This window comes from Octopus bimaculoides, chromosome 10 (assembly GCF_046866305.1).
Source record: "Octopus bimaculoides isolate indiv1 chromosome 10, ASM4686630v1, whole genome shotgun sequence".
NCBI classification, from domain to species: Eukaryota; Metazoa; Mollusca; class Cephalopoda; order Octopoda; family Octopodidae; genus Octopus; species Octopus bimaculoides.
Window position 1 is genome coordinate 95,063,973 of NC_142937.1, and position 25,908 is coordinate 95,089,880.

At 39.1% G+C, this 25,908-nt stretch overlaps 1 protein-coding gene across 3 annotated transcripts in view; it reads right to left on the reverse strand.

The window, feature by feature from the left end:
* Window positions 1-25,908, reverse strand: part of LOC106868465 (ATP-binding cassette sub-family C member 5) — an 86,953-nt gene that overhangs the window by 35,326 nt on the left and 25,719 nt on the right. For all 3 annotated transcript variants that reach the window (XM_089359042.1, XM_089359043.1, XM_089359044.1), the window contains 7 exons: window positions 23,898-23,983; window positions 22,027-22,200; window positions 21,039-21,101; window positions 18,576-18,660; window positions 3,477-3,625; window positions 2,073-2,180; window positions 1,078-1,225 (listed from right to left, as the gene is read on the reverse strand). In XM_089359042.1, the coding sequence (XP_089215168.1) occupies window positions 1,078-1,225; window positions 2,073-2,180; window positions 3,477-3,625; window positions 18,576-18,660; window positions 21,039-21,101; window positions 22,027-22,200; window positions 23,898-23,983 (813 nt within the window). The remainder of the gene's footprint in view (window positions 1-1,077; window positions 1,226-2,072; window positions 2,181-3,476; window positions 3,626-18,575; window positions 18,661-21,038; window positions 21,102-22,026; window positions 22,201-23,897; window positions 23,984-25,908) is intronic.

Sequence of the window (25,908 nt, forward strand, 5' to 3'; positions counted from 1 at the left end):
GGTGATTTAATTAACAGTGGAGGAGGATGCTCTGAAACTATAGTCACTAGAATAGAAAAAGGACAGAGAAAGTTCAGAGTGCTGTTACCTCTGTTGGTAATAAAGGGTCTCTCTCTCTCTCTCTCTCTTTCTCTCTCTCTCTCTCTCTCTCTCTCACTCTCTCGCTCTCTCTCTCTCTCTCTCTGAGTGAAAGACAGATTGAATGATGCTTGTATATGAACAGAAATGCTACATTGGTAGCGAAATGTGAATGCAGAGGACAAAAGGATTGAAATAAATTTTCTTAAGAGATGAATGGATATAGTTTGTATTATGATATTTTCTCTTTCCATATTGTTCTGGATTTGCTTTTTATTCATTTATTTAATTAAAGTTTATTGCATTATGATTATAAATGGAAACAATAAGTTATTACTATTATATTTAGAAATTATTTATGCCTTTCTGATAACTTCAGTTAAGACATATCTTACCACTGTTTGCTTCTACTTGACTTAATTTTATGACTTTAAGTTTTTTTATTGCAGTATTATAGATAAGTTGAAAACTGGGGTTGATGTAACCAACTTATCCTAGCCTTAAAATTGCTGGCCTTGTGCCAACATTAGAATCCAATATAAGATATGCATGTGGCTGTGTGGTAAGTAGCTTGCTTACCAACCACAAGGTTCTGGGTTCAGTCCCACTGTGTGGCACCTTGGGTGAGTGCCTTCTACTATAGCCTCAGGCTGACCAAAGTCTTGTGAGTGGATTTGGTAGATGGAAACTGAAAGAAGCCCATCGTATATATGTGTGTGTGTGTGTGTGTGTGTGTGTGTGTGTGTGTGTGTGTGTGTGTGTGTGTGTGTGTGTGTGTGTGTGTGTTTGCATGTCTGTGTTTGTCTCGCCACCATCGCTTGACAACTGATGTCGTGTTTACATCCCCGTAACTTAGCAATTCAGCAAAAGAGACCAATAGAATAAGTCCAGGGGTCGACTTGTTTGACGAAAAAGGCGGTGCTCCAGCATGGCCACAGTCAAATGACTGAAACAAATAAAAGGATAAAAGAATAAAAGAATACACTGATAAATACTCACCATCGATCTTGGAGAAGGTCACTTCATTACCAAGAGCACTGCTGTCGGTGACATTCCAGTTTAATGTAACTTTGTCAAAAACAACCATTTCTTGATCCTGTAAAGTGTCGCTGGGATTACTTTCAATCGTCTCAAGCAGTAGAAGGTCCTCAAAGAGAAAATAATGCATATCACTGCATAATAAATACAATAATGTGTGTATATGTCTACATCCATACACACAAACACACGTACATGCACATATATATATATACATATATACGAGGGTGGGTCAAAAAATAATGCCATTTTGTTTAGGACAGCTATAATTACCAACACAGAAACATGTATCATACATCAAAAGGAAGCTGGTCCTCTGTGGATCACATCCCTACTTCTCAACATAGTCACCATTTCTCTCAATAGCAATGTTCCACCTTCGAATAAGAGCATGTATCCCTGCCCCGTAAAATTCTGTTGACTGTTCTTTGAGCCACTTCTTCACTACAGTTTTCACTTCTTCGTCACTGGAATAATGTTTGCCTCTCAAACCCTCTTTCATGGGGCCGAAGAGATGATAGTCTGATGAGGAAGTGAAAGCTGTAATGAAGAAGTGGCTCAAAGAACAGTCAATAGAATTTTATGGGGCAGGGATACATGCTCTCATTCAAAGGTGGAACATTGCTATTGAGAGAAACGGTGACTCTGTTGAGAAGTAGGGATGTGATCCACAGAGGACCAGCTTCCTTTTGATGTATGATACATGTTCCTGTATTGGTAATTATAGCTGTCCTAAACAAAATGGCATTACTTTTTGACTCACCCTTGTATTACGGTCTTGAAAGGATAGAAACTCAGACCAAAAGGGGTCTTTACCCTTTATCATCACTATTATTTAAAGATCAAATTCTCCATAATAGCATAGGCTTGAACCATTATGACTCTGGCCATGTTGGAGCACTTTCACAAATTTAAACACAGTAAAAAAATGCTAATATTACATCCGATTGACTTACTTGATATCTTTTAATACCAACGATGGCGTCGGCCAATGACTTGAATGCGTATGGGAGAGAATTTAATGCAAAGTGTAGGCTGTTCAGCACAGTGACCATTGTAAATGCCTGTGAAGAAGAAGACAAGAAGCAGAGAAAGGATGACTAAACTGTATCTATGGTGGATGACTTGGGCGCCGGTTGCTGTAGATTCAAAATATACAATTTGATTATATCACCACCACCATCCTCATCCTTCCCATTCTCTGCATCCTCCTCATCATCCTCCTCCTCATCATCAAGTTCATGATGTGGATTATGACGATGATGATCATAATCATCACCACCATCATTGCTATCTTGATCATCCCCTTCACATGATCATCATCATCATCATCATCGTTTTTCTCTACACCCTTGGCATCCTCATCATTATCACCACTACTGCCACCACCACCACTACCACCACCACCACTACCACCACCACCACTGGCAAATCACTATCATCATCATCATCATCATCGTTAAAGTTATTAGTGCATTTCAGTTACTTCTCTCAAGATGCCCCCCCCCCATACATAATATCACATTCCCAATTCTACATAACAGAATCAGCCAAGCATTCTATCTACGTCAGAAACCCCCCCACACACACACACACACCCACACACACACACCCACACACACACACCCACACACACACACCCACACACACAACCCACATATAACATCCGCAATGTCCAAAGGACATTAAATCAGAATAAGAAACGCCATGGGCCATAATGACCCAACTGTTGTCAGCTCAGAAAAACGGAAGTGGTGTGGGGGGGGCTATATTTTATGGCTCAGGATACAGACAAGAAAACAGAACGAGGATGGTGGCTATGTTTTGTGGTTGAGGGCAATGAATACACATAATGCTATAATGAATGTATACGTGTGTGTGTGTGTGTGTGTGTGTGTGTGCAACATAAATTATAGCTAAATTCAAATGTCAGTTGAAAGTTTCAAGGAAGAGAAAAAATACTAAAGTTATGTTCAAAACACTTGTAAAATAAATTCTTTAGTTGAGTCACAGAAGATTGAGAGCAGTGGGGGGGGGGTAGGAATAAGCAAATTAATAAATAATAAATCAACACAAAAAATATATTTCCATGCAAATATGTCAGATTTTGTGAAGATAAGAAATAACATTTTTGCATAAAACTTCCACAAGACTAAAGGCAAATAAAACAGAGAAGTCAAACATATAATAATAATAATAATAATAATAATAATAATAATAATAATAATAATAATAATAATACTAATAATAATAATAATAATAATGATAATAATAATAATAATAATAATAATAATAATAATAATAATAATACTAATAATAATAATAATAATAATGATAATAATAATAATAATAGTATATACCTTTATAATAGTCAGATCGTGTTTAGTTAAGACATAAACTAGAAATGTCAAAACAGTGCCAAGAATTGGTGCCAGTTGCGGAAGGCAGCTATTTACTGCCTGTACAAAACCACATATTTCAAGCAGTTTTTTTTCTTTCAGTCTAATAGCTGAAGAAAATAAAAAAAGATCATTTCTACAATGAAAATTACTAACTTCAAAGAATGGTTTAAAGGCACCATTCACATTTTTACATGTTTATTGTGCTGTATCAACAAATGTATGTGTGTGAGTATGCATGCATGTATGTATGTATGTATGTATGTATGTCATTATTCAGTTTATTTCAAGATTTCTTGCCATTAGACAAGGCTCCTTCATTGGAATTTCAACATCAACAACAGGGTGTTTTTGTTTGTGTGTGAGTATGTATGTATGCATGGACTGGCTCCTGTGCAGGTGGCATGTAAAAAAACACCATTTTGAGCATGGCCATTGCCAGTACCATGTGACTGGCCCTCGTGCCGGTGGCACGTAAAAGCACCCACTACACTCTCTGAGTGGTTGACGTTAGGAAGGACATCCAGCTGTAGAAACTTTGCCAGATCAGATTGGAGCCTGGTGTTGCCATCCGGTTCACCAGTCCTCAGTCAAATCGTCCAACCCATGCCAGCATGGAAAGCGGACGTTAAACGATGATGATGATGATGATGATGTACATATGTATGTAGATGTGTGTATACATGAGTGTGTATATGCATGTGTTGGTGTCTCCACACCATAATCGTAGACAAGTGCTGACGTCATAGAAGTGGTGTCATTCGTCTGCAAACTTCCCTGAAAACAGAGTCAGTCACTGCTCATGTTTAAAGGGTAAGGAGAAGAAATATCATCTGGCTTGGAAACAGATGGGTGTTGGCAACAGGAAGAGCATCCAGCCATAGAAAATCAGCCTTAATCAACTCCCTCTGACCCATGCACAGAAAAGTAGATGTTAAAACAACTGTTTAAAGGGTAAGGAGAAGAAATATCATCTGGCTTGGAAACAGATGGGTGTTGGCAACAGGAAGAGCATCCAGCCATAGAAAATCAGCCTTAATCAACTCCCTCTGACCCATGCACAGAAAAGTAGATGTTAAAACAACTGTTTAAAGGGTAAGGAGAAGAAATATCATCTGGCTTGGAAACAGATGGGTGTTGGCAACAGGAAGAGCATCCAGCCATAGAAAATCAGCCTTAATCAACTCCCTCTGACCCATGCACAGAAAAGTAGATGTTAAAACAACTGTTTAAAGGGTAAGGAGAAGAAATATCATCTGGCTTGGAAACAGATGGGTGTTGGCAACAGGAAGAGCATCCAGCCATAGAAAATCAGCCTTAATCAACTCCCTCTGACCCATGCACAGAAAAGTAGATGTTAAAACAACTGTTTAAAGGGTAAGGAGAAGAAATATCATCTGGCTTGGAAACAGATGGGTGTTGGCAACAGGAAGAGCATCCAGCCATAGAAAATCAGCCTTAATCAACTCCCTCTGACCCATGCACAGAAAAGTAGATGTTAAAACAACTGTTTAAAGGGTAAGGAGAAGAAATATCATCTGGCTTGGAAACAGATGGGTGTTGGCAACAGGAAGAGCATCCAGCCATAGAAAATCAGCCTTAATCAACTCCCTCTGACCCATGCACAGAAAAGTAGATGTTAAAACAACTGTTTAAAGGGTAAGGAGAAGAAATATCATCTGGCTTGGAAACAGATGGGTGTTGGCAACAGGAAGAGCATCCAGCCATAGAAAATCAGCCTTAATCAACTCCCTCTGACCCATGCACAGAAAAGTAGATGTTAAAACAACTGTTTAAAGGGTAAGGAGAAGAAATATCATCTGGCTTGGAAACAGATGGGTGTTGGCAACAGGAAGAGCATCCAGCCATAGAAAATCAGCCTTAATCAACTCCCTCTGACCCATGCACAGAAAAGTAGATGTTAAAACAACTGTTTAAAGGGTAAGGAGAAGAAATATCATCTGGCTTGGAAACAGATGGGTGTTGGCAACAGGAAGAGCATCCAGCCATAGAAAATCAGCCTTAATCAACTCCCTCTGACCCATGCACAGAAAAGTAGATGTTAAAACAACTGTTTAAAGGGTAAGGAGAAGAAATATCATCTGGCTTGGAAACAGATGGGTGTTGGCAACAGGAAGAGCATCCAGCCATAGAAAATCAGCCTTAATCAACTCCCTCTGACCCATGCACAGAAAAGTAGATGTTAAAACAACTGTTTAAAGGGTAAGGAGAAGAAATATCATCTGGCTTGGAAACAGATGGGTGTTGGCAACAGGAAGAGCATCCAGCCATAGAAAATCAGCCTTAATCAACTCCCTCTGACCCATGCACAGAAAAGTAGATGTTAAAACAACTGTTTAAAGGGTAAGGAGAAGAAATATCATCTGGCTTGGAAACAGATGGGTGTTGGCAACAGGAAGAGCATCCAGCCATAGAAAATCAGCCTTAATCAACTCCCTCTGACCCATGCACAGAAAAGTAGATGTTAAAACAACTGTTTAAAGGGTAAGGAGAAGAAATATCATCTGGCTTGGAAACAGATGGGTGTTGGCAACAGGAAGAGCATCCAGCCATAGAAAATCAGCCTTAATCAACTCCCTCTGACCCATGCACAGAAAAGTAGATGTTAAAACAACTGTTTAAAGGGTAAGGAGAAGAAATATCATCTGGCTTGGAAACAGATGGGTGTTGGCAACAGGAAGAGCATCCAGCCATAGAAAATCAGCCTTAATCAACTCCCTCTGACCCATGCACAGAAAAGTAGATGTTAAAACAACTGTTTAAAGGGTAAGGAGAAGAAATATCATCTGGCTTGGAAACAGATGGGTGTTGGCAACAGGAAGAGCATCCAGCCATAGAAAATCAGCCTTAATCAACTCCCTCTGACCCATGCACAGAAAAGTAGATGTTAAAACAACTGTTTAAAGGGTAAGGAGAAGAAATATCATCTGGCTTGGAAACAGATGGGTGTTGGCAACAGGAAGAGCATCCAGCCATAGAAAATCAGCCTTAATCAACTCCCTCTGACCCATGCACAGAAAAGTAGATGTTAAAACAACTGTTTAAAGGGTAAGGAGAAGAAATATCATCTGGCTTGGAAACAGATGGGTGTTGGCAACAGGAAGAGCATCCAGCCATAGAAAATCAGCCTTAATCAACTCCCTCTGACCCATGCACAGAAAAGTAGATGTTAAAACAACTGTTTAAAGGGTAAGGAGAAGAAATATCATCTGGCTTGGAAACAGATGGGTGTTGGCAACAGGAAGAGCATCCAGCCATAGAAAATCAGCCTTAATCAACTCCCTCTGACCCATGCACAGAAAAGTAGATGTTAAAACAACTGTTTAAAGGGTAAGGAGAAGAAATATCATCTGGCTTGGAAACAGATGGGTGTTGGCAACAGGAAGAGCATCCAGCCATAGAAAATCAGCCTTAATCAACTCCCTCTGACCCATGCACAGAAAAGTAGATGTTAAAACAACTGTTTAAAGGGTAAGGAGAAGAAATATCATCTGGCTTGGAAACAGATGGGTGTTGGCAACAGGAAGAGCATCCAGCCATAGAAAATCAGCCTTAATCAACTCCCTCTGACCCATGCACAGAAAAGTAGATGTTAAAACAACTGTTTAAAGGGTAAGGAGAAGAAATATCATCTGGCTTGGAAACAGATGGGTGTTGGCAACAGGAAGAGCATCCAGCCATAGAAAATCAGCCTTAATCAACTCCCTCTGACCCATGCACAGAAAAGTAGATGTTAAAACAACTGTTTAAAGGGTAAGGAGAAGAAATATCATCTGGCTTGGAAACAGATGGGTGTTGGCAACAGGAAGAGCATCCAGCCATAGAAAATCAGCCTTAATCAACTCCCTCTGACCCATGCACAGAAAAGTAGATGTTAAAACAACTGTTTAAAGGGTAAGGAGAAGAAATATCATCTGGCTTGGAAACAGATGGGTGTTGGCAACAGGAAGAGCATCCAGCCATAGAAAATCAGCCTTAATCAACTCCCTCTGACCCATGCACAGAAAAGTAGATGTTAAAACAACTGTTTAAAGGGTAAGGAGAAGAAATATCATCTGGCTTGGAAACAGATGGGTGTTGGCAACAGGAAGAGCATCCAGCCATAGAAAATCAGCCTTAATCAACTCCCTCTGACCCATGCACAGAAAAGTAGATGTTAAAACAACTGTTTAAAGGGTAAGGAGAAGAAATATCATCTGGCTTGGAAACAGATGGGTGTTGGCAACAGGAAGAGCATCCAGCCATAGAAAATCAGCCTTAATCAACTCCCTCTGACCCATGCACAGAAAAGTAGATGTTAAAACAACTGTTTAAAGGGTAAGGAGAAGAAATATCATCTGGCTTGGAAACAGATGGGTGTTGGCAACAGGAAGAGCATCCAGCCATAGAAAATCAGCCTTAATCAACTCCCTCTGACCCATGCACAGAAAAGTAGATGTTAAAACAACTGTTTAAAGGGTAAGGAGAAGAAATATCATCTGGCTTGGAAACAGATGGGTGTTGGCAACAGGAAGAGCATCCAGCCATAGAAAATCAGCCTTAATCAACTCCCTCTGACCCATGCACAGAAAAGTAGATGTTAAAACAACTGTTTAAAGGGTAAGGAGAAGAAATATCATCTGGCTTGGAAACAGATGGGTGTTGGCAACAGGAAGAGCATCCAGCCATAGAAAATCAGCCTTAATCAACTCCCTCTGACCCATGCACAGAAAAGTAGATGTTAAAACAACTGTTTAAAGGGTAAGGAGAAGAAATATCATCTGGCTTGGAAACAGATGGGTGTTGGCAACAGGAAGAGCATCCAGCCATAGAAAATCAGCCTTAATCAACTCCCTCTGACCCATGCACAGAAAAGTAGATGTTAAAACAACTGTTTAAAGGGTAAGGAGAAGAAATATCATCTGGCTTGGAAACAGATGGGTGTTGGCAACAGGAAGAGCATCCAGCCATAGAAAATCAGCCTTAATCAACTCCCTCTGACCCATGCACAGAAAAGTAGATGTTAAAACAACTGTTTAAAGGGTAAGGAGAAGAAATATCATCTGGCTTGGAAACAGATGGGTGTTGGCAACAGGAAGAGCATCCAGCCATAGAAAATCAGCCTTAATCAACTCCCTCTGACCCATGCACAGAAAAGTAGATGTTAAAACAACTGTTTAAAGGGTAAGGAGAAGAAATATCATCTGGCTTGGAAACAGATGGGTGTTGGCAACAGGAAGAGCATCCAGCCATAGAAAATCAGCCTTAATCAACTCCCTCTGACCCATGCACAGAAAAGTAGATGTTAAAACAACTGTTTAAAGGGTAAGGAGAAGAAATATCATCTGGCTTGGAAACAGATGGGTGTTGGCAACAGGAAGAGCATCCAGCCATAGAAAATCAGCCTTAATCAACTCCCTCTGACCCATGCACAGAAAAGTAGATGTTAAAACAACTGTTTAAAGGGTAAGGAGAAGAAATATCATCTGGCTTGGAAACAGATGGGTGTTGGCAACAGGAAGAGCATCCAGCCATAGAAAATCAGCCTTAATCAACTCCCTCTGACCCATGCACAGAAAAGTAGATGTTAAAACAACTGTTTAAAGGGTAAGGAGAAGAAATATCATCTGGCTTGGAAACAGATGGGTGTTGGCAACAGGAAGAGCATCCAGCCATAGAAAATCAGCCTTAATCAACTCCCTCTGACCCATGCACAGAAAAGTAGATGTTAAAACAACTGTTTAAAGGGTAAGGAGAAGAAATATCATCTGGCTTGGAAACAGATGGGTGTTGGCAACAGGAAGAGCATCCAGCCATAGAAAATCAGCCTTAATCAACTCCCTCTGACCCATGCACAGAAAAGTAGATGTTAAAACAACTGTTTAAAGGGTAAGGAGAAGAAATATCATCTGGCTTGGAAACAGATGGGTGTTGGCAACAGGAAGAGCATCCAGCCATAGAAAATCAGCCTTAATCAACTCCCTCTGACCCATGCACAGAAAAGTAGATGTTAAAACAACTGTTTAAAGGGTAAGGAGAAGAAATATCATCTGGCTTGGAAACAGATGGGTGTTGGCAACAGGAAGAGCATCCAGCCATAGAAAATCAGCCTTAATCAACTCCCTCTGACCCATGCACAGAAAAGTAGATGTTAAAACAACTGTTTAAAGGGTAAGGAGAAGAAATATCATCTGGCTTGGAAACAGATGGGTGTTGGCAACAGGAAGAGCATCCAGCCATAGAAAATCAGCCTTAATCAACTCCCTCTGACCCATGCACAGAAAAGTAGATGTTAAAACAACTGTTTAAAGGGTAAGGAGAAGAAATATCATCTGGCTTGGAAACAGATGGGTGTTGGCAACAGGAAGAGCATCCAGCCATAGAAAATCAGCCTTAATCAACTCCCTCTGACCCATGCACAGAAAAGTAGATGTTAAAACAACTGTTTAAAGGGTAAGGAGAAGAAATATCATCTGGCTTGGAAACAGATGGGTGTTGGCAACAGGAAGAGCATCCAGCCATAGAAAATCAGCCTTAATCAACTCCCTCTGACCCATGCACAGAAAAGTAGATGTTAAAACAACTGTTTAAAGGGTAAGGAGAAGAAATATCATCTGGCTTGGAAACAGATGGGTGTTGGCAACAGGAAGAGCATCCAGCCATAGAAAATCAGCCTTAATCAACTCCCTCTGACCCATGCACAGAAAAGTAGATGTTAAAACAACTGTTTAAAGGGTAAGGAGAAGAAATATCATCTGGCTTGGAAACAGATGGGTGTTGGCAACAGGAAGAGCATCCAGCCATAGAAAATCAGCCTTAATCAACTCCCTCTGACCCATGCACAGAAAAGTAGATGTTAAAACAACTGTTTAAAGGGTAAGGAGAAGAAATATCATCTGGCTTGGAAACAGATGGGTGTTGGCAACAGGAAGAGCATCCAGCCATAGAAAATCAGCCTTAATCAACTCCCTCTGACCCATGCACAGAAAAGTAGATGTTAAAACAACTGTTTAAAGGGTAAGGAGAAGAAATATCATCTGGCTTGGAAACAGATGGGTGTTGGCAACAGGAAGAGCATCCAGCCATAGAAAATCAGCCTTAATCAACTCCCTCTGACCCATGCACAGAAAAGTAGATGTTAAAACAACTGTTTAAAGGGTAAGGAGAAGAAATATCATCTGGCTTGGAAACAGATGGGTGTTGGCAACAGGAAGAGCATCCAGCCATAGAAAATCAGCCTTAATCAACTCCCTCTGACCCATGCACAGAAAAGTAGATGTTAAAACAACTGTTTAAAGGGTAAGGAGAAGAAATATCATCTGGCTTGGAAACAGATGGGTGTTGGCAACAGGAAGAGCATCCAGCCATAGAAAATCAGCCTTAATCAACTCCCTCTGACCCATGCACAGAAAAGTAGATGTTAAAACAACTGTTTAAAGGGTAAGGAGAAGAAATATCATCTGGCTTGGAAACAGATGGGTGTTGGCAACAGGAAGAGCATCCAGCCATAGAAAATCAGCCTTAATCAACTCCCTCTGACCCATGCACAGAAAAGTAGATGTTAAAACAACTGTTTAAAGGGTAAGGAGAAGAAATATCATCTGGCTTGGAAACAGATGGGTGTTGGCAACAGGAAGAGCATCCAGCCATAGAAAATCAGCCTTAATCAACTCCCTCTGACCCATGCACAGAAAAGTAGATGTTAAAACAACTGTTTAAAGGGTAAGGAGAAGAAATATCATCTGGCTTGGAAACAGATGGGTGTTGGCAACAGGAAGAGCATCCAGCCATAGAAAATCAGCCTTAATCAACTCCCTCTGACCCATGCACAGAAAAGTAGATGTTAAAACAACTGTTTAAAGGGTAAGGAGAAGAAATATCATCTGGCTTGGAAACAGATGGGTGTTGGCAACAGGAAGAGCATCCAGCCATAGAAAATCAGCCTTAATCAACTCCCTCTGACCCATGCACAGAAAAGTAGATGTTAAAACAACTGTTTAAAGGGTAAGGAGAAGAAATATCATCTGGCTTGGAAACAGATGGGTGTTGGCAACAGGAAGAGCATCCAGCCATAGAAAATCAGCCTTAATCAACTCCCTCTGACCCATGCACAGAAAAGTAGATGTTAAAACAACTGTTTAAAGGGTAAGGAGAAGAAATATCATCTGGCTTGGAAACAGATGGGTGTTGGCAACAGGAAGAGCATCCAGCCATAGAAAATCAGCCTTAATCAACTCCCTCTGACCCATGCACAGAAAAGTAGATGTTAAAACAACTGTTTAAAGGGTAAGGAGAAGAAATATCATCTGGCTTGGAAACAGATGGGTGTTGGCAACAGGAAGAGCATCCAGCCATAGAAAATCAGCCTTAATCAACTCCCTCTGACCCATGCACAGAAAAGTAGATGTTAAAACAACTGTTTAAAGGGTAAGGAGAAGAAATATCATCTGGCTTGGAAACAGATGGGTGTTGGCAACAGGAAGAGCATCCAGCCATAGAAAATCAGCCTTAATCAACTCCCTCTGACCCATGCACAGAAAAGTAGATGTTAAAACAACTGTTTAAAGGGTAAGGAGAAGAAATATCATCTGGCTTGGAAACAGATGGGTGTTGGCAACAGGAAGAGCATCCAGCCATAGAAAATCAGCCTTAATCAACTCCCTCTGACCCATGCACAGAAAAGTAGATGTTAAAACAACTGTTTAAAGGGTAAGGAGAAGAAATATCATCTGGCTTGGAAACAGATGGGTGTTGGCAACAGGAAGAGCATCCAGCCATAGAAAATCAGCCTTAATCAACTCCCTCTGACCCATGCACAGAAAAGTAGATGTTAAAACAACTGTTTAAAGGGTAAGGAGAAGAAATATCATCTGGCTTGGAAACAGATGGGTGTTGGCAACAGGAAGAGCATCCAGCCATAGAAAATCAGCCTTAATCAACTCCCTCTGACCCATGCACAGAAAAGTAGATGTTAAAACAACTGTTTAAAGGGTAAGGAGAAGAAATATCATCTGGCTTGGAAACAGATGGGTGTTGGCAACAGGAAGAGCATCCAGCCATAGAAAATCAGCCTTAATCAACTCCCTCTGACCCATGCACAGAAAAGTAGATGTTAAAACAACTGTTTAAAGGGTAAGGAGAAGAAATATCATCTGGCTTGGAAACAGATGGGTGTTGGCAACAGGAAGAGCATCCAGCCATAGAAAATCAGCCTTAATCAACTCCCTCTGACCCATGCACAGAAAAGTAGATGTTAAAACAACTGTTTAAAGGGTAAGGAGAAGAAATATCATCTGGCTTGGAAACAGATGGGTGTTGGCAACAGGAAGAGCATCCAGCCATAGAAAATCAGCCTTAATCAACTCCCTCTGACCCATGCACAGAAAAGTAGATGTTAAAACAACTGTTTAAAGGGTAAGGAGAAGAAATATCATCTGGCTTGGAAACAGATGGGTGTTGGCAACAGGAAGAGCATCCAGCCATAGAAAATCAGCCTTAATCAACTCCCTCTGACCCATGCACAGAAAAGTAGATGTTAAAACAACTGTTTAAAGGGTAAGGAGAAGAAATATCATCTGGCTTGGAAACAGATGGGTGTTGGCAACAGGAAGAGCATCCAGCCATAGAAAATCAGCCTTAATCAACTCCCTCTGACCCATGCACAGAAAAGTAGATGTTAAAACAACTGTTTAAAGGGTAAGGAGAAGAAATATCATCTGGCTTGGAAACAGATGGGTGTTGGCAACAGGAAGAGCATCCAGCCATAGAAAATCAGCCTTAATCAACTCCCTCTGACCCATGCACAGAAAAGTAGATGTTAAAACAACTGTTTAAAGGGTAAGGAGAAGAAATATCATCTGGCTTGGAAACAGATGGGTGTTGGCAACAGGAAGAGCATCCAGCCATAGAAAATCAGCCTTAATCAACTCCCTCTGACCCATGCACAGAAAAGTAGATGTTAAAACAACTGTTTAAAGGGTAAGGAGAAGAAATATCATCTGGCTTGGAAACAGATGGGTGTTGGCAACAGGAAGAGCATCCAGCCATAGAAAATCAGCCTTAATCAACTCCCTCTGACCCATGCACAGAAAAGTAGATGTTAAAACAACTGTTTAAAGGGTAAGGAGAAGAAATATCATCTGGCTTGGAAACAGATGGGTGTTGGCAACAGGAAGAGCATCCAGCCATAGAAAATCAGCCTTAATCAACTCCCTCTGACCCATGCACAGAAAAGTAGATGTTAAAACAACTGTTTAAAGGGTAAGGAGAAGAAATATCATCTGGCTTGGAAACAGATGGGTGTTGGCAACAGGAAGAGCATCCAGCCATAGAAAATCAGCCTTAATCAACTCCCTCTGACCCATGCACAGAAAAGTAGATGTTAAAACAACTGTTTAAAGGGTAAGGAGAAGAAATATCATCTGGCTTGGAAACAGATGGGTGTTGGCAACAGGAAGAGCATCCAGCCATAGAAAATCAGCCTTAATCAACTCCCTCTGACCCATGCACAGAAAAGTAGATGTTAAAACAACTGTTTAAAGGGTAAGGAGAAGAAATATCATCTGGCTTGGAAACAGATGGGTGTTGGCAACAGGAAGAGCATCCAGCCATAGAAAATCAGCCTTAATCAACTCCCTCTGACCCATGCACAGAAAAGTAGATGTTAAAACAACTGTTTAAAGGGTAAGGAGAAGAAATATCATCTGGCTTGGAAACAGATGGGTGTTGGCAACAGGAAGAGCATCCAGCCATAGAAAATCAGCCTTAATCAACTCCCTCTGACCCATGCACAGAAAAGTAGATGTTAAAACAACTGTTTAAAGGGTAAGGAGAAGAAATATCATCTGGCTTGGAAACAGATGGGTGTTGGCAACAGGAAGAGCATCCAGCCATAGAAAATCAGCCTTAATCAACTCCCTCTGACCCATGCACAGAAAAGTAGATGTTAAAACAACTGTTTAAAGGGTAAGGAGAAGAAATATCATCTGGCTTGGAAACAGATGGGTGTTGGCAACAGGAAGAGCATCCAGCCATAGAAAATCAGCCTTAATCAACTCCCTCTGACCCATGCACAGAAAAGTAGATGTTAAAACAACTGTTTAAAGGGTAAGGAGAAGAAATATCATCTGGCTTGGAAACAGATGGGTGTTGGCAACAGGAAGAGCATCCAGCCATAGAAAATCAGCCTTAATCAACTCCCTCTGACCCATGCACAGAAAAGTAGATGTTAAAACAACTGTTTAAAGGGTAAGGAGAAGAAATATCATCTGGCTTGGAAACAGATGGGTGTTGGCAACAGGAAGAGCATCCAGCCATAGAAAATCAGCCTTAATCAACTCCCTCTGACCCATGCACAGAAAAGTAGATGTTAAAACAACTGTTTAAAGGGTAAGGAGAAGAAATATCATCTGGCTTGGAAACAGATGGGTGTTGGCAACAGGAAGAGCATCCAGCCATAGAAAATCAGCCTTAATCAACTCCCTCTGACCCATGCACAGAAAAGTAGATGTTAAAACAACTGTTTAAAGGGTAAGGAGAAGAAATATCATCTGGCTTGGAAACAGATGGGTGTTGGCAACAGGAAGAGCATCCAGCCATAGAAAATCAGCCTTAATCAACTCCCTCTGACCCATGCACAGAAAAGTAGATGTTAAAACAACTGTTTAAAGGGTAAGGAGAAGAAATATCATCTGGCTTGGAAACAGATGGGTGTTGGCAACAGGAAGAGCATCCAGCCATAGAAAATCAGCCTTAATCAACTCCCTCTGACCCATGCACAGAAAAGTAGATGTTAAAACAACTGTTTAAAGGGTAAGGAGAAGAAATATCATCTGGCTTGGAAACAGATGGGTGTTGGCAACAGGAAGAGCATCCAGCCATAGAAAATCAGCCTTAATCAACTCCCTCTGACCCATGCACAGAAAAGTAGATGTTAAAACAACTGTTTAAAGGGTAAGGAGAAGAAATATCATCTGGCTTGGAAACAGATGGGTGTTGGCAACAGGAAGAGCATCCAGCCATAGAAAATCAGCCTTAATCAACTCCCTCTGACCCATGCACAGAAAAGTAGATGTTAAAACAACTGTTTAAAGGGTAAGGAGAAGAAATATCATCTGGCTTGGAAACAGATGGGTGTTGGCAACAGGAAGAGCATCCAGCCATAGAAAATCAGCCTTAATCAACTCCCTCTGACCCATGCACAGAAAAGTAGATGTTAAAACAACTGTTTAAAGGGTAAGGAGAAGAAATATCATCTGGCTTGGAAACAGATGGGTGTTGGCAACAGGAAGAGCATCCAGCCATAGAAAATCAGCCTTAATCAACTCCCTCTGACCCATGCACAGAAAAGTAGATGTTAAAACAACTGTTTAAAGGGTAAGGAGAAGAAATATCATCTGGCTTGGAAACAGATGGGTGTTGGCAACAGGAAGAGCATCCAGCCATAGAAAATCAGCCTTAATCAACTCCCTCTGACCCATGCACAGAAAAGTAGATGTTAAAACAACTGTTTAAAGGGTAAGGAGAAGAAATATCATCTGGCTTGGAAACAGATGGGTGTTGGCAACAGGAAGAGCATCCAGCCATAGAAAATCAGCCTTAATCAACTCCCTCTGACCCATGCACAGAAAAGTAGATGTTAAAACAACTGTTTAAAGGGTAAGGAGAAGAAATATCATCTGGCTTGGAAACAGATGGGTGTTGGCAACAGGAAGAGCATCCAGCCATAGAAAATCAGCCTTAATCAACTCCCTCTGACCCATGCACAGAAAAGTAGATGTTAAAACAACTGTTTAAAGGGTAAGGAGAAGAAATATCATCTGGCTTGGAAACAGATGGGTGTTGGCAACAGGAAGAGCATCCAGCCATAGAAAATCAGCCTTAATCAACTCCCTCTGACCCATGCACAGAAAAGTAGATGTTAAAACAACTGTTTAAAGGGTAAGGAGAAGAAATATCATCTGGCTTGGAAACAGATGGGTGTTGGCAACAGGAAGAGCATCCAGCCATAGAAAATCAGCCTTAATCAACTCCCTCTGACCCATGCACAGAAAAGTAGATGTTAAAACAACTGTTTAAAGGGTAAGGAGAAGAAATATCATCTGGCTTGGAAACAGATGGGTGTTGGCAACAGGAAGAGCATCCAGCCATAGAAAATCAGCCTTAATCAACTCCCTCTGACCCATGCACAGAAAAGTAGATGTTAAAACAACTGTTTAAAGGGTAAGGAGAAGAAATATCATCTGGCTTGGAAACAGATGGGTGTTGGCAACAGGAAGAGCATCCAGCCATAGAAAATCAGCCTTAATCAACTCCCTCTGACCCATGCACAGAAAAGTAGATGTTAAAACAACTGTTTAAAGGGTAAGGAGAAGAAATATCATCTGGCTTGGAAACAGATGGGTGTTGGCAACAGGAAGAGCATCCAGCCATAGAAAATCAGCCTTAATCAACTCCCTCTGACCCATGCACAGAAAAGTAGATGTTAAAACAACTGTTTAAAGGGTAAGGAGAAGAAATATCATCTGGCTTGGAAACAGATGGGTGTTGGCAACAGGAAGAGCATCCAGCCATAGAAAATCAGCCTTAATCAACTCCCTCTGACCCATGCACAGAAAAGTAGATGTTAAAACAACTGTTTAAAGGGTAAGGAGAAGAAATATCATCTGGCTTGGAAACAGATGGGTGTTGGCAACAGGAAGAGCATCCAGCCATAGAAAATCAGCCTTAATCAACTCCCTCTGACCCATGCACAGAAAAGTAGATGTTAAAACAACTGTTTAAAGGGTAAGGAGAAGAAATATCATCTGGCTTGGAAACAGATGGGTGTTGGCAACAGGAAGAGCATCCAGCCATAGAAAATCAGCCTTAATCAACTCCCTCTGACCCATGCACAGAAAAGTAGATGTTAAAACAACTGTTTAAAGGGTAAGGAGAAGAAATATCATCTGGCTTGGAAACAGATGGGTGTTGGCAACAGGAAGAGCATCCAGCCATAGAAAATCAGCCTTAATCAACTCCCTCTGACCCATGCACAGAAAAGTAGATGTTAAAACAACTGTTTAAAGGGTAAGGAGAAGAAATATCATCTGGCTTGGAAACAGATGGGCGTTGGCAACAGGAAGAGCATCCAGCCATAGAAAATCAGCCTTAATCAACTCCCTCTGACCCATGCACAGAAAAGTAGATGTTAAAACAACTGTTTAAAGGGTAAGGAGAAGAAATATCATCTGGCTTGGAAACAGATGGGTGTTGGCAACAGGAAGAGCATCCAGCCATAGAAAATCAGCCTTAATCAACTCCCTCTGACCCATGCACAGAAAAGTAGATGTTAAAACAACTGTTTAAAGGGTAAGGAGAAGAAATATCATCTGGCTTGGAAACAGATGGGTGTTGGCAACAGGAAGAGCATCCAGCCATAGAAAATCAGCCTTAATCAACTCCCTCTGACCCATGCACAGAAAAGTAGATGTTAAAACAACTGTTTAAAGGGTAAGGAGAAGAAATATCATCTGGCTTGGAAACAGATGGGTGTTGGCAACAGGAAGAGCATCCAGCCATAGAAAATCAGCCTTAATCAACTCCCTCTGACCCATGCACAGAAAAGTAGATGTTAAAACAACTGTGCTGCAGGAGAGTGTACTCATGGTGTACTCATGTAACTCATGGTGTACTCATGGTGTAACTCTAGGGTGAAATCAGTGCCACAATGTCACAAGACTGGACTTTTAGAATAGAGGAAAAACCCAAAGAAAGAAAACGTAGAATGAGAGGGAAAAGAGAGAGGAAAAGAGGAAGAATGGGAGAGAGCGATCATCATCATCATCAGCAGCAGCAAATTGTCATCGTCATCATCGTCTCCTCACTGTCATCATGTGAAATGCAGTGTTCTGCAATAAACCTCCATACTGGAATTCATCCAATTTTTTGGGGGTGACACTTGGATACCCTTCCAGACATCAACAGCTCCACCACAAACATCAAAGCATAAAAAGATTTTAAAGCCAATACTTGTTTGGAAAATAACAGATGAAAACAGATTAACACCATCACAAATATTACCTTTAATTTTTGCAATGAAGGAGTCTTCCCATGCATACATCTTAATTAGACGGATGTAATTAATGATTTCATTGGTAATATTTATCTGAAATTAGATTGAAATGTTTTTGTATTAATAGAAATATACATTATTTACATTATTTACATTTGACGGATATTTGTCCTCATCTTGTTTGTTGTTAACACAATGTTTCGGCTGATATACCCTCCAGCCTTCATCAAGTGTCTTGGGGAAATTTCAAACCTGGGTTCTCATTCCTAAGGTATTTTTCGATGTTATTGTTATTATTATTATTATTATCATTATCATTATTATTATTCAGGTCACTGCCTGGAATCAAACTAGGAATCTTGGGATTAGTAGCCCGTGCTCTTAACCCCAAGATTCCGAGTTCGATTCCAGGCAGTGACCTGAATAATAATAATGATAATGATAATAATAATAATAATAATAATAATAATAATAATAATAATAATAACAATAACATCGAAAAATACCTTAGGAATGAGAACCCAGGTTTGAAATTTCCCCAAGACACCTGATGAAGGCTGGAGGGTATATCAGCCGAAACATTGTGTTAACAACAAACAAGATGAGGACAAATATCCGTCAAATGTAAATAATGTAAATAATTCCTCATCTCTTAAATATAGAACTAATAGAAATACCTCATCCTGCACCTTTTTAATTCAAAGCGCTTCAAAATTCCAATGGCATCCATATTTATTCTTAGTATGTTGCAGCAAATTTAAACATCATCATCATCATCATCATCATCATTATCATCATCATCATCATCATCATCATCATCATCATCATTATCATCATCATCATCATCATCATCATCATCATCATCATCATCATCATCATCCTTTAGCATCCGTTATCCATGCTGGCATGGGTTGGATAGATTGATCAGAGCAATTGAGGAGCTGCACCAGACTTCAGTTTGATTTGGCATGGTTTCTATGACTGGATGCCCTTCCTAACACCAACCACTCAGCAGAGTGTAATGGGTGCTGTTACGTGCCACTAGCATGAGTGCCATTTGCATGACACCTGTATCTGCCACAACTGCAATTTTGCTTGGCTTGATGAGTCTTCTTCTCAAGCATGACATAATGCCAAAGATCTTGGTCATTGCTTCCGTAAGGCCCAACATTTGAAAGGAGCTCAGCCACTTTGCTTCCATGAGGTCCAACACTCAAAAACTGCTTATTACGTGAGACCAGCATCAGTCACAAGTATAATTTCACTTGACTTGATGGCTCTTCTCAAGCACAGCATATCACCAAAGGTCTCGGTCACCAGTCATTGTCTCTGTGAGGCCCAAAGTTTGAAGATCATGCTTCACTACTTCATCCCATGTCTTCCTGGGTCTATCTCTACCACAGGTTCCCTCCACAGTTAGAGATCGGCACTTCTTTACACAGCTGTCCTCGCCATACACACCACATGACCATACCAGTGCAGTCATCTCTCTTGCACACCACACCTGATGCCTCTTATGCCCAACTTTTTTCTCAAGATGCTTACACTCTTTCAAATAAGAATATCCTAATTGTTGATGTATTTCATTATTGGGAAACAACCTCACCTTTCAGATGAATGTGTGTTTTTATTCATTAAAGAAAGGAGAATTTGGGACGTTGGTGTTTTGACCTTCTTGTGTGTCTCATCAGCCAAAGTTACCCTGGTCTAATAAATCTAACAAGAGTTTGTAACTCTTGCTTGCAAAATCAGCAAACAAATTATTTGTTGATGCTGATATCTATCAATTGGTAATATGTCTTCACTACTCACTGAGTGCATCATAATTTATTACTTCATCTATCTGGATGAACCAGTAAAGGCTTTCTCAAACAAAATAACTGTTTCTGGTTTAAGACCAAGGTCAGTTGTTTTGAAGTGAAGGAGCTGGTCAATACAGCTGATACTAGCATTTGAATGTAAAGAGTCAGAATAACTAAGTGTGTTTCTATCCAAAATTTTTGTATACAAAGACTTGATGCATCACAAAGTGTGTGGTCATTAAAACAGAAATTCAAATTTCAACCCTTCATTTCTAAGTCACAGCTTACAATTGTCACACATCTTTTATTGCTGTAATCTATCTTTGACACAGTCCATGTGGGCTTTATAGAGAACAACATTAATGACTGCAAAAGTGAGAGGGGTGAATGGAAAAATGGGTGAGGAAATTGGTAGATTAAATATTAATTATTGTTTTTAAAGTGAAGTTATGTATAAAAAAATGGTTGAACATTAAACCAAAGAATCACTCAATACTTTTTAATTAATTCCATGTTTATTAATTTTAATAATCTAATGATGATTAATAAGTTAAAACTTCGAAGACACTGTTGAGCTTTTCTTTGTAAAAATTAACTAATAATTAGATAAAATAGTAAAATTAACAAGGAAACGAACAGACAGTTATGTAACAAAATGAAATAATTTACCCTTCTGTCAGTTAGTTTTACAGCTTTTCTTCTGTATTCCATTCCAAACTTGTTTACCAAAATCTGAAAAATATGCATTGCATATATGATAGTGCACCATAACACTGTGAACACGAGATAGGACATAACTGGAAACTGACTGATCAATCAGTTTATGAACTGAAATAACCTGTGAAGATGTTTCGCTCTGATGAAAATTCTTTGTTAAACGGTAGAGACGTGTAAAACCCTAGATATTACATTTCAGCAAGGATCCTGAATTAAAGGTTAAAGAAATCTACAATCACAGATGTTCCAAGGATGACTGTTTTGGTAATTCCTTTGAGAGCAAAAAGGGTGGAGACATGTGACACCACAAGTATTATGCTTCAAGAATGATTCTTTTGATAATTTCTTTGAGGTTAAAAGGTCAAAACATGTACCACAATAGGTGTTATGTTCAAACAATGGTAATTTTGGTAATTCCTTAAAGATATAAGGTAACTATTAATCAATTATTAATTCCTTAATGATTGAATAAAATGATTTGAACTCAGAACTCATTACTCTAAATGAGTATTTCAATGTCAATGTTTAACTGCAAAGTTAAAACATTGTGGTTTCAGGTTCAATTCCACTGCATGCCATTTTGGCCAAGTTTCTTCTACATTTGGCCATGCATTGACCAATGTTTTGTGCATTAAACAGAATTTCAGTGAATGTTCAATCAAGGGGCTGATATGAGAGAAACTTCCTCTCAGCATCCTTGGTAGTCTCAGTAGCCATTAAAATGGTCGTGAACACTGCCTTTCTCCCTCTAAGACAAAATCAAATTCTTAAAAAAACAGATAATAAATCTGGAGGAGTAACATGAGCTGGATGTGAACCCTTACCCTTGTAGCTGAGAAGCTGTTACTTAATACAGACAGCTGTCTCAACTCATTAGGAGAGTTATTAATTATAGTCAACTAATTATAACAATTTTCATATAAAATAACGATACACTTACCAAAGTTGGATAGAATCCTATGAAGACAAAAGATCCAATCAAAGACAATGGCCCAAGAAGGTAATAGTTGTAGATAATTGCTGCCAGGACAATGATTGGACTTCCAATGATGAATGTGTTAAGTTTTGCAGAATCAGAGACCCGCTCGGAATCAGCTGTAAATAGGTTGACCAGCTTGAGAAATAGATGGAAATAAAACATTTCTATAAGAAAATTAAAACATGAAAGAAATTATTTCGTTTATGGATTTGGTTTGCAGGATTCTTTATGTAGGTTCATGTGTTAAATTATAAGGCACAAAAAGAAAATGACTCTCCCCAGGCACAACAGGAAAACATTATATTTTTTCCTAATGAATTATCTCATGAAATCTAGAACACCTATCCTGCTTATTACAGGTGTTTGGTTCCAAAAACAAACACCATGTTTAATGAATCCATGATAATTGAATAACAGGATATATAGAGAAAAAAATAAGTTTCATTCCAAGATCCCAGCTTGTCCTAAGCATTGTGGATAGTCACTGGGGAATGCTTTTGAGGTACAAGCAGAATTTTTGGTCTTATCATTGACCTGTGTGATCACAGGTCAATTCATGACAAGTGCAACAAGGGTCACAATTAAACATGTCATGTGATCCCAGATTAGTGATAAGTGAATCAGTGATAAGTGAATCAGTGATAAACAAAGGTAGATGCACAGCCAGTGGGATTCTACAATATTGTTTGCAGATTATATTGATTGCGAAAGAAGAGAGGAAGAGTTTATATTTTAGAATTCCGTCAAAAGTAGATGCCTTGAGAATACTTTCAGAAAAAATACCCATAATGAATATCCATTAAAACCAATTGAATTTAAAAATTACATCAACTATTATACTCAAAATTTACATTTAATTCTTTGTCACCATATTCTTGTTAAAATATATATTACCTTTGCTTCAATTACTTATAGATATATATGTATATATATGTATATATATGTATGTATGTATATATGTATTTGTGTGTCTGTGTTTGTCCCTCCACCACCATCACTTGACAACCAATGTTGGTGTGTTTATGTTCATGTAGCTTAGCAGCTCAGCAAAAGAGTCCGATAGAATAAGTACTAGGCTTATAAAGAATAAGCCCTGGGGTCGATTTGTTCGACAAAAGGTGGTGCTCCAACATGGCCACAGCCAAATGACTGATACAAGTAAAGGAATAAAAGAATAAAAGAATATATATTTCAGACTTCTTAGAGTAGCAGAGAAATTCCTTAGCAGGATTTCTTTCATCTTTACATTCTGTGTCCAAATTCTGCCAAAGTTAACGTTGCCTTTCATCATGTCAGGGCAAGAAGAAATAAGCCCAAGTTGAGCCCCACCCCCGGGAGGGGGGGGGGGGTGTCAGTATCACTCCAAAGTTTCAGGCCTTGGGCCTAGAATAGAAAGGAATACATATATTCTTATGCATGTTTATCTGTAAACAGACAGACAGACAGATACACAGGTAGGTAGGTAGGTAGATATAGACATGGGGAGGGCATGTGTATTAGTGTTTCCATTTGTCCTCCACCACCACCACCACCACCACTTGACAACTGTGTTAGTTTGTTTACATCACCAGTGACTTAATGTGGCAAGAGCAAAACAGAATGGTCAGCAAACTTAAAAGACAAATACTGAGGTTGATTTCTTTGACTAACTGTACAGGACAGTGCTCCAGCATAGGCACAGTGAAATGAGTGAAAGAGAAGGGAGGAAATCTCAAGGTCCAATTAATTGTTCTGGTGAATTTTGGTGATTAAGCAAAGGTGAACAACTGCACAGGAGATTCCCTGTTTGTCCCTTGAATGAAAGTTGTCTAAATGAATGGAATGGAACTTACTTCACCAATATTCTTGTTTTTCAGTGATTTCACAGAGAGCACTTTTTTGAAGAAGAGGGAATTGAGGGCCACTTTGACAGACATTCCTTGAAAACAACAAACAAGAAATAAATAAATAAATGATAAAGTATTTTGAAAAACAAATCATTGTTACACAGTAACAAATATCTAATAAAAATATAATTTAAAAAAATCATGACAAATCGTAAATAGGGAAATGATAAAATAGACAAAAATTCGTGTTTATTGAAATTTAATCATTATCATCATCATCATCATTTTAAGGCTAACTTTTCCATGCTTGCATTGATTGGTTGGAATTTATTGAAATAGATAAGTAGATTTTTTATGCCTGGATGCTCTTCCTGTCAGCAACCCTCACCTGTTTTCAAGTAAAGTAATATCCCCACCCCCATCACCAGACATGTTCTTGCAAAATGTCGGAAATGAATGTCATTGCTTGTATGACACTTGCAATCATTTTACAACTATCACACTCACACATACCTACATACATATATTCATGCACACACACACACACACACACCCACGCATGGGCTTCTTTCAGTTTCTGTTAAAACCAAATCCACTTACAAGGCTTTGGTTGGCCCTGGGCTATATCAGAAAGCATTTACCCAAGGTGCTATGCTGTGGGACTGAACTCAAAACCAGGTGATCCGGAAGCAACCTTCTTACCACATAGCTGCACCTTTGATAGAAATGATTATGTAATTGAAAAACTGTCTTTGAGCCATGCCAATATTCTTATATCGTGTCCCTGATGTTAGGATTGAATAGTTGCAGACCCATTATTTAATAAGAGACTTATCTTGCAGGCATCATTCGGCAAATCACAATTACACATTAACTCAAGCTCTCCATCAAAAGTTCTATTTTTAAGGTGGACGTTGTTATCAATAAAACTCAATTCGCTTTTACGATTCAATTTACTTCTCTGATGATTTCTTCTAACAATCCTTATAACGTTATGGCGCCTCTGATACTTTCATACATTCACTCTCAAAATTACTGTATGCCAAGACAGGGGCCCTGTTGCTATCACTAATAAAAATATTGCTGACGCGATAAATATGGCTCAGACCGTACTACAGTTTATTTCCATCATTGGTATAGAGATGGTCTTTGCATGTTCTAATTGGGAGAGAATAATTAGGTGTGTTAATTGAACATGAACTGTTAGAGATTCTATTATCCACATTGTTACACATATCTGCCAAGCCTAAGTTATTAGGAATGTCGTGATTACCTATTTTATTTGTAAATATATTCCTCATATAATTATCATTAATAGTGGAGGCAAAATGGCCCAGTGGTTAGGGCAGTGGACTCGTAGTGGTAGGATCACAGTTGTTAGTGTTTATTGAGGGTTGCGAGTGTTTATATATATATATATATATATACATATACATATATATATATATATATAATATAATATAGGATAAATTCTTTATAAGAATCTATCAAGTAGTCAGCGTGAAAAAACCTCTTTCAGGGATATATAATTGTGAACAAAAGTCATCGTTGCTGTGATGGCTACATCGTGGTAGGTTGATTCTTGTTTATTTTTATATATCTTGACCATACGTGTACTGATGAACAAAGGAATACAGGTTACTTCACAGTTTTTTCTGTATTTGATTGAGAAACCAGTGGTCTACCGTTGAGTTAAATGTTTTTAAGAGATAAATTTTGAAAAGCTGCATTCCCTCGCTTTCGGTAAATATGTTGCTTATTTTTGGTAGTTTTTTTACTTATTTAGTCCCTCGATAGCGTGAGGCATTAATACACAGTTAATGCCCTTTATATATAACTATATATATATATATATATATATATATATATATATATATATATATATGACATAACATCAAAAAGTTCCTGAACAAGTTGTTATGTTTAAAAAAAATAACTTTTTACCTAAGTTTTGCTTAAACACCTGGAACTCCTACCTGTACACTCAATTTGTGAGTGTACCTGAGGTTTACCCTTA